The sequence below is a fragment of the Carya illinoinensis genome, chromosome 4, assembly GCF_018687715.1.
Source record: "Carya illinoinensis cultivar Pawnee chromosome 4, C.illinoinensisPawnee_v1, whole genome shotgun sequence".
NCBI classification, from domain to species: domain Eukaryota; kingdom Viridiplantae; phylum Streptophyta; class Magnoliopsida; order Fagales; family Juglandaceae; genus Carya; species Carya illinoinensis.
In genome coordinates, this window is record NC_056755.1 from 29,511,421 (window position 1) to 29,521,930 (window position 10,510).

The 10,510-nt window shown below is 34.4% G+C and overlaps 1 protein-coding gene across 1 annotated transcript; it reads right to left on the minus strand.

The window, feature by feature from the left end:
- Window positions 1–4,581: 4,581 nt before the first annotated feature.
- LOC122307883 (20 kDa chaperonin, chloroplastic-like) lies at window positions 4,582–9,433 on the minus strand. Its single transcript, XM_043121001.1, has 6 exons — window positions 9,274–9,433; window positions 8,896–9,094; window positions 6,063–6,242; window positions 5,433–5,588; window positions 5,016–5,093; window positions 4,582–4,917 (listed from the first exon to the last, which is right to left on the minus strand). The coding sequence occupies exons 2-6, from the start codon at window positions 9,079–9,081 to the stop codon at window positions 4,744–4,746; spliced, it is 774 nt and encodes a 257-aa protein (XP_042976935.1). The 5' UTR covers window positions 9,082–9,094; window positions 9,274–9,433; the 3' UTR covers window positions 4,582–4,743.
- Window positions 9,434–10,510: the final 1,077 nt, after the last annotated feature.

The following is a 10,510-nucleotide window of genomic DNA, read 5'->3' on the forward strand; positions in this document are numbered from 1 at the left end:
TCTCTCTCTCTCTCTCTCTCTCTCCTGAAATTTTCCCACTATAACAGCTTGCGTTTACAAAAACGATGGGGGCACTAGGGTAAACTAAAGCCATAAATCACTGCATTTTCCTTGAGGGTAAGTCTTTTCCCAGAGGACTTGAATGCGTTTCAACTCCTCTAGAAGCAAAATAACGTTGACCAAATTGCTACATCACACGCAAGTTGAGAAGAGAGTATGCTAGCTAAAATTGATATTTGATAAAGCGTTCACGCCCAAATGGAAACGCGAGAGGAGAGTAGGGTCATCTTCTCTGTTCTGGTACTCCGCCCTTTTTTGTTATGTGTGGAGGGAAATGGTAGTTAAAGTAGTTAATTGAGGGGGAAACGATCTAAGAAGTAATGTAGAAGACCTGAAAAACGGTGCACATGGATTAATGAGGTAACGAAATGGTGCGTAGCGAGTTAGTGAAAGGGCGAGTTTTGGAAAGAGTCAAATTTAGTATTTCTGTTAGAAGTTAAATGATGTGTTTTGTATTTTCAGTAAAACGGTGCATTTTAAGTCATTTGTTAGTTGTATAAAAACGTGGGAGAGAATTGATGAAGGCATCTGAAGTGTATTGTGATTCTTGAAGTGGAGGTTGAGTTTTCCTTGAATAAAACTCAATTTCTGGATTCTTCTTTCTTTCTTTCCATTTTCCATTCTGTTCTTTCTTCGTATATCTCAAATTCCCTAACAGTTGGTATTAGAGCCATTTCAAGAGATGATGAATGATGTTTTTAAGCCCCATCTAAAAGAGTTTGTCCTTGTATTTGTTGATGACGTACTCGTGTATAACAAGTCCTATTCTACCCATTTGAAGTATTTTAAGGCTAGTATTGGACACATTGAGTTAGCACAAGCTATTTGCTAAGATGTCTAATTGTAGATTTGGGGTGGCTGAGGTGGATTATTTGTGGCATCTCTTATCAAGTTCTAGGAGTTGATCCTGCTAAAATCACTTCCATGATGGAATGATTCCAAATTCCTTGAAATCCTTGAGGGGGTTTCTTGGACTTATTGGGTATTATAAGAAATTTATCAAAGGATATGGATTTATTGCAGCATCTTTGACAATCCTCTTGAAAAAGAATGCATTTGATTGGTGTGAATCAATAGAAATAGCATTTAGAGAATTGAAACAAGCTGTGACACAACCACCAATGTTGAGACTACCAGATTTCTCTAAGCACTTCACAATGGAGTGTGATGTGGTACTAATTTGGGAGCAGTTCTTATGCAAGAGGGTCAACCAATTACTTACTTCAACATTGTTGTTAAGGAAAGATGTTTATTATTGTTGACTTATGAAAAAGAGCTATTGGCATTGGCCACTACTGTTTAGAAGTGGAGACCCTACTTGCTAGGTTAATCATTCAAAATTAAAACTGACCAACAAGCATTTAAGTTCCTATTAGATCATAATGTGTGTACAAAAGCTCAACAAAAGTGGATCACAAAGTTGCTGGGACTACAAGAAAGAGAAAGAGAATAAAATAACTTACGGGGTTTCAAGGAGAGAGGAGGAGCATAATGCCAGTTTGGCACTGATTTTTTTCCCTACCCCTTTATGGAATGATAAATTGAAGGCTAGTTATGCACTATCTCCACAGATGCTACATATATGACAAATTGCAAGCTGGAGTGGAATTTGACAAACACTATTCTGTGCAACAAGGGATGTTGCATAGGAAAGAGAAAGTGGTGTAGTGCCTTCTTCCCCTTTCAAAGACAAAATTATGCAGTATATACACAACAACCCATAGTCTAGGCATGTAGGGTATCATAAAACTCCACAAAATGTCAAACTAGATTTTAATTGGAGGAAATGAGAGGAGACATAAGGAGGTTTGTTGAAGAGTGGGATGATTGTCAAACTATAGAGCATGAGACACTTCCCCCTGCAGGGTTGTTGCAACCCTTGCCTATGCTAGTTTTACTTTGGATAGACATTTCAATGGATTTCATTGAAGGTCTATTATTGTCTCACGAATTGAGTATAATTTTTTATGTGATTGACAGACTTACAAAACATGCACGTTTCTTCAAACTTGCTCATCCCTATACAACAATGAGAGTGGCCTAAGTTTTCTTTGCTGGGGTTTTCAAACTCCATGGTATGCCTAAGTCCATAGTTTCAAACAGGGACCCTATCTTCATAAGTTCATTTTGGAATGAGTTGTTCCAACTATAGAATACTACCTTGGCATTTAGTTTTGCCTATCACTTGCAGACTGATAGCCAAACTGAGGCTCTTAATAAGTGTGTAGAGACTTATTTGAGATACTACATTGGGTCCAAACCAAGAGATTGGAGTTTGTGACTTCCAATGGATGAATCGTGCTACAACACCACAGTCCATTCTTCCATGAGATATTCCCCATTTGAGGCACTGTTTAGTTATCCACCCCTTTTGTCATATGTCCATGGGACAACTATCAATGAGGTCGTGGATCTAGAATTGAGGACTAGGGATAAGCTAATGGGGCTTTTGAAGGAGAATTTGTAGAGAGCATATCAAAGAATGAAGTTTTTTGCAAATAAGAAGAGACTTGACATAACTTTTGAAGAGAGAGATTAGGTTTTCTTAAGGCTACAGCTTTATAGATAGAAAATAGTGGCTTTGCACCTAGGGGTGTAAACAAAAAACCAAAAAACCGGTTGAACCAGACTGGACCAAGTGGGCTCAGTCTTGTTAGTAACTGGTCCAATGAGGTACTGGTTTTTAAGAACTACAACTGGTCTTAACCCAGTGCGGTATTGGTTTTCATATTTTGAAAACCAGTTTAAACTGAACCAGATTGGTATATATATATTTTTAGTTTTTTATATTATATAATATATATTATATGCTAAATTGCTAATTAATATAAAATGAAATTCTAATCTTATTATTCAAGTTTATTAATCTTATAACATAAAATTAATATAACATTTGATATAAGTTAGACCTACTTATAGTATAATTAGACACTAATTATACTATTCTAGTCTTATTATTCAAGTTTATTAATCTCACTTGTAAGTTAGATATTACTTATATTATACTAGTATAATTGAGCATTAATGAATTAGTAATTGTTAATAATAAATATTAAATTCTAACAATTAAGTTTAGTATTGAAAAAATTATAATATTAAACTTTAAATCGGAAAACTGGATTAGACAAGATCCAAAAAAATTGAAAGTTTCAATTTTAGTTATGAATCGGTCCGTATCAATTCTTAAATTTTCAAAATTAGTGTATACCTATTCAGTTCTAAAGTTTGTTCAAAATTGGACCAAAACAGACCGGTTACACCCCTATCTATGCCACAATTTGAAGCTGGCCCCTTGTTATTATGGTTCCTTTCAAATTATAGCCAAGGTAGGGATTGTAGCTTATAAGGTTAATCCACCAACAACATTAAAGATACACCTTGTTTTTCATGTTTCATGCCTCTAAAAGTTGGGCCAGAACATTACACTTCTACCATCCTTATCGCCTGTTGACAAGGCATGATTCAACTAGAACCAAAAGCTATTTTGGATAGGCATATGAAAAAAGTTGAAAATCATGCAATGACTGAAGTTCTAATTAATTGGAGTGGCACTCTTCCTTAGGACAGTATTTGGGAATCCTTAGGGAAACTGAGAGATCTTTACCTCACCTTGTGGGCAAGGTCTTGTAGTGGAGAAGGAGCTCAGCCATGAGTCAGCCATGTGGTTAAGGCTCTTTGAAAAAGGGGAGAATTTTATGCGTGGAAGGAAATGGAAGTTAATGTAGTTAATTGAAGAGAAAATGATCGAAGAAGTAATGCAGAAGACCTGAGGCCAAAACAGTGCTCATGGATTAATGAGGCAACGAAACGGTGTGCAGAGAGCCAGTAAAACGACAAGTTTTGGAAATGGTCTAATTTATTCTTCTTCTAATTGCGTTTGATTTCTAAATTCATCTCAATTTATTTAATCATTATAATTTTTTCAACTTTCAATATAAAATATAATAAACAATTCAACTTTTTCAAATTATAAAATAATAATAATATTAAAAAATAATATTTTATTTAATTTTTATCTTAACTCACTATTTAAAATCACGATCTCGTTTATTTTTAAAAATGAGATGAGATAAATTAAAATAAATTAAATAAAATATTATTAAAATATATTATTTTTTTATTAAAATTTGAAAAAATTATATTAAAATTTAAAAAAATTAAATTATTTATTTTATTTTATATAGGAATTTAAAAAAATTATAATGATTAAGATAAGATGAGATGAAAATTCTGTAAAAATGAACAAATGTATTGTGATTATTAAAGTGGAGGTTGAGTTTTCCTTGAATAAAACTCAACTCTTGATTGTTCTTTCTTTCATTTTTTTCAATTTTCCATTTTATTCTTCGAATTCCCCACATTTTTGCTCGTAAAAAAATAAATATGCTACCAGATTTGACAAAACAAGCTCAAATACATGCAGAGCCTTGCATGGATGGATTGGCCATTCTAGAGATGCATGCATTCAATACCAAATGGACCTGGCATTTTAACCAGGCACGTAACCAAAAAAGACCGTAATTTGACACAGCACTGCAATCAACATACTCTATGGGCAACTACATTCAAAATCCATATGGTTTGGGGGCAGCCTCACCAAAAGAAATTCCCGTTACATTCCACGCACATTTTTCATTTAGATTATTGTTTTCCCACAGGGCCTCGAGCACATTTAACTGGCAGCTAAGAAAGAACAGCAATAACATCTGAAGCCCTCAAAGCAATGTAATCCAATCCATCTTTACCCTTAAAGTCGTTCCCAGCATATTTGGAGTACATAACTGTGTTCCCAGGGGTGAGGGATAATGGTTTCCTGTTGCCCTCCTCATCGAGAGTACCGGGCCCAACCGCAACCACCTATCACATCCAAGGCAAAATACACACCAGGTATCAATCTCATCCTAATACAATCCTTTCATAAAAAATGAAAGCGGAAGATGCTATAATCCCCTTACTGTGCCGATGGAAGGTTTCTCTTTGGATGCTTCCGTCAGCAACAGACCTCCAGCAGTTTTTGCTTCAGCCTCAGCAACCTGCACTCAAAGTTCGAACGTAAAATGTAGAATGCCAGAATTAACTTGAGGTACTAAGAGAAGCACGCAAGAACCATAAAAAGAACTAAAGCAGAGATAACAGGCAGGACACATCATGTGCAGGTACCTACTTCCTACTTACAGCAACAACGCACATACAAGTGCAAAACCCCATTACACCCATTTCCAGGATTATTTATCCAGTTTATGCCAAAGGCAGCTTACTGATAACAACAAAGGATTAAAACCATCATATGGACATTATGATTTATGCTTTTCAGAAATCAAAAATATAAAGTTTATGAAAATATGTGTAATGGACATGAAAGGTATGCAAACCTTGATTAAAACTCTATCATTCAGGGGTTTGAGATCTTTCACATCATCTGTTTCAAGAATACCAACAATATCATCGTCCTTCAGAATAAGATGCTTTGAACCATTGAACTCCAGCTCAGTCCCAGCGTACTTAGAATACACAACTTGGTTGCCAGTCTACAAAAAAGATGAATTGCAGAAAGGAATAAACAATGGGAACTGGCAAATACACACCAATTTTTTAAATTCCGCTCAGGTGATCATTCCAGTTTAGGCATTGGAACATACTATTTCAGTAACGGTGCGTTCCGGGATTAGTTATATATATATATATATACTGATAATTAATAAAATAAATACATGAGTATGTAAGTATGCATCATGCATGTATGTGTGTGTGTATATATGGAAGAATTGAAGATTTTTATAAAAAGAATATAAGTTAAATAAAAAAAGTAGACATTGGTGTTAAAAGACTATAAAAAAAATCACAAACTTGAGTTGAGACACAAAAAGAAACAAAGAAAGAGTTGAGAAATTATTATAAATGAGATTTAAAAAAGGAACATAAATGGCTTTTATTACACACATATATGTATACATATATACACGAAGAAGTCCACTGATCGGAAAAGGAAAAGAAAAATTTACCTTGACACTGAGGTCCACTTTGGTCTTCCCGACAGTTTTACCCTCTCCAATTGCAACCACCTCACCTCCTTGAGGCTTTGTTTGAGCAGTTGTTGGAAGTAAAATGCCTCCCTCAGTTGTTTCTTCTGCAGTTTTGATCTTCACCAACACTCTATCGCCCAAAGGCTTAATCGATGTGTACTGCAGAAATGAGAACATAGAACTATGACTTTAGAGAAACCAAGAAATTAAGAATCCAATAAGTACTTGAATTTATCAGAGTTCAAAATGTAGATACACAACTTTTTTTTAATGGTAAACCAAAAAATGTAGATACACCACTGCTGTGTATAAATAGCGGTTTGATCATAAGAAAAGCCTTCTAACCAAGCTGAATAAATCGCCATACCTCCAAGCACAAAGAACTAACTATTGAAGTGCCTATACCAAATATTATATAGAGCAGTAAAAAAGTACACGCAAAGCAATTCTGTTCTCCCCACTTTGGAGCCGAATTGCAGCTTTCAAGGTTTCATTAGCACACACCCTTACAACTACAAATATCTAACCATCTAAACTTTGCAGGTACAATGAAAGATAGATTACTTATTTGATATTAGACCTGATCAAGGCAGATGTTTGACAGAATTACATTGCATCATGTCAAAAATGGAGTTGGGGAGAGGAGATGCCAGGAGAGGGAAGAGAAATGGATGAAAGGAATTTTGGATGATTTTATTCACTCAATTAGTAAATCTATTTATACAAGTGTTAAGAGCTGTAGCTCTTTGCTAAAAAACTGACAAATCCAATAGTTAATTACAATTGGTTAACAAACTAACACTAACAGAATCAGTTAACAGAAATTACAACCGATAAAACTCTCTAATACTTCCCCATCAAGCTGCAACAGCTTGAAGTAGACAAAGTAAGAACAGAAATATCAATAGCTTGAAGCTGAGAAGTGGCAAAATGACAAGGTAGAGAAGCCACTCAGTAGCCCAAAGGAAAAGGAAGTGAATCCACTGAAGCCCTTAATGAATTGGAGCCCATTGCTTTAAGATGAAAAATAGAAAAATACCGATGGAAATAGAGAATGAGTGAAAAACAAGAAACAAATAAATTCTGGTTGAAACAGAGAAAGAGAACAGGGAAAAGGAATTAACCAATTTAGCTAATTGGAGAAAAGAAGAGAGAAAATGTTGTTGCTGTTTGGGGGGTGGGGGGGAGCACCGGAAGTACTGGAAAAAGTTGAGAAAATACCAGAAAAGGCCAGGTGACACCGGAAAGCAGCGATATATATATTTTTATTTTATTTCACCATAACCATGCTGGAAATTATCTGAAAAACATCATAGCATAGCTGGAATAATGCTAAACCAGCAGAAAATGCCCTCAACTGGAAAGCACATGCCTCTATCGGTCATAAATTTACTGATCTGGGGAAAGAAAGAAGTAACAGAGTTAAAAGAGAAAGAAGAAGAGAGAAAATCATAAAATAAAGAATCTTGCATATTCTGATCTTGTATTGAATTGACAAAAGAAAGAATGAAGTTGAAGATAGATTTAACAGGGAAGTTGAAACCAGATTTATGCAAATTGAACTAGATGGGCTTTTAAACAAGATGGCTACTGAATAAGGTGTTAAGAAAAAAATTTTGGATAAGTAAAACAAAATTAAGTATAGAAAAATACCATCTCTGAGGCTTGGATCTGAACAACTACTGGGCTTAATATAACTGAGCTGGGTTAAATGACTAATAGTGAGTCCAAATTGAATGGGAATGGGTTTAACCTAAAAACTGAAATAAGGCTATCATTATCCAAGATAATACCAGGCACCCTGCAGCTGCAACCAGACATCACTGTTCTTCTACCTTGAGATGTTTCCAATCACGATTTCCAGCCCTTACAACTGTAACACACCCAATGGAATGTGTTTGGATGGATGGAAAATGAAAGTAAATGAGGAAAATTTTGGGATAAATTCAAAGATAACCGACTCCAGAATTGAGAGAATACTGGGAAATTTCATGAACTTTTCAGATGCCCTATACAGAGCTCAGGCTAGTATTTATTCAACTACAAGGACCTAACTAATCCTAACTATGGGCTGGACCTTACCATCAAAATTTACCACAAGGTCCATAACAAACCTAAACCCATTAATATAAAGCTTGTAACAACTAAGCCGTTGCCCATCCCTATCTAAAGGGTGTATCACAACAACCGCAGCTATCAACACATAAGCCATCGGAGCAACCACAAGAAACTCATGAGAGACCAGTTAGCTTGTCGAAAAACACCATAGAAATCTTCCAAGCTTAAAAAAATGTATTGCTACATGACCACACGCGGGTTTCTTCTTCTTACGTAGTCAGCAATGCAGCTAACTCTAAACAACAACTACTCCACCACATAATGACCTGAAGATCACCAAAACCTTCAAAGATCATTCAACCATAGCTACTCGCAGTTGAATTGCCGAGAATGAAGTGAATGAGAGGTAGGGTCCGAATCTTGGTTGAGGACTTTAATCAAGCAGATGATAGCGAAAGCCAAAGTATCGAAGAATCATCAAAGATATCACCAAAAATAACCATGATTTCGCTACATCAATAAGTGTTTCCGTAATTAAAGTAAAACAAGAAAGATGAAAAAAAAACTTCAACGAAACGATACTTTCATAAGAACACAGCTCTAAAGAATTTTAGAGTCACAGCAACCCTACGTGGTACAAAAAAAGGCCACAGCCCCATATTCACCAGACAAAATATACATGGAAAAACCAAAGCACTGGCAAAAAAATAACACTAATCAACAAGAAAGCAGAAATGGTCTCGAAATTTAGCACCTTGGGTGCGACAACTGTTGCGGCTTTGACAACCAGGCCCTTAAACGACCTCAGAGAGAGACCACGCCCTACAGTCAAATGTCCCACCGAAGGGCCGAACTTCGCAGCTTCAGTAGGCCGAAGTCCCTGAAACGACGCCAAGTTCCTCGTTGAGATCGACGATACCGTCAACTGAGCTGTAGCCATTTCTGGATCTACTCTGAAGAGCCATAAGAACAAAAACCCAAAAAAAAATAAAAAATAAAAAATAAAAAAACAAAACTAGAGAATCAAATTACTATAGTAGAATTCGACAGAACCAAAATCCGACAGTCTAAGGATTAGATTTGAGCTTTCCAAATGCACAGAAACACAGAGACACGAACATCTAGTCTATACCTATTTAGGATGTAAGAAGAGGGAATCAGAAACTTGTTTTGTCTATCTGTAGCAATTTGAAAGGATAAAACCCTGGAGCAGTTAGCAGTAGGGTTTTATAAGACGTTGAGAGACTCTTCTAGAACACGCCCCAACTGCATTGCTTGTTTACTTGCTAAAATATGAATTCAGTCCTTTTTTTTTTCTTTTTCTTTTTTTCTTTTTTTCTTTTCCAAAAAAAATTGCCATTTGGGATGAGTACGGTCTAGTCCGATCTGAGTAATAGACCAAAATTTTCAGTCAGATTGGACAAAAATCTTTAGAGACTGCACTGGACCGGACTCGTTCAGTTGATCCATTCGGTTCAACTTTTTTTTTTAAATCGATTAATAAATTTTTTTTATTTAAAATATTAAAATTAAAATTAAATGTCTCATTAAATAAAATTACATAATAAATTGTACAATTATTAATATATATTAGTATTATATATTATAATTATATATTAAAAAATATAATAATATATTGATCTAAATATATATAGTTGTAGACCTAGTATCAATACTATAACTAATAACTATACTAGTAGTATAACTAATATACTATATGTTAGTGATAAATTAGTAATACTATATTAAATAATACTCTATGTATTTTTTTTTTTAACTCTATATAGTTATAGTGGTTTAATACTAACACAGTACGTTAACTATAATAATACTATTATAAATTTATACATATATTATGATTTATATTATAACTCTTATAATATGTTAATATATTAATATATACTAGTATTATATATTATAGTTATATATTAAAGAATATAAAATTTATGTAATATTGTGATATATTAATAATTAATTATATACGATTATTTATATAAATAATATATATAAATAACAAAATATAATTTTTTTAATTTTCATTTGGTCTAGTCTGGGATGAAAAACCCTGAGACCAGGGTCCAGTCAGTTTCTCTAGTCTGGATTGGTCGAATCTCACCCCTATTGCCATCATTCATTTATGATCGGATACATTCTTAAATATCTTCATATGATATCATAAATCAAAATAATATATTTAGAGTTCTACCAGTACATTATTTTCTTTTACGACTAAACTAGTCCTCACTATTGTTGATATTCTCTATAGATAAACGTCCAAGAGGCAATTCTCTTTGCCTAAACAAAGTCTCAACCTCACCTTTCATAGTAAAAGAAGACTTAATCTCTACAGACAAATGTCTAAGAGATGA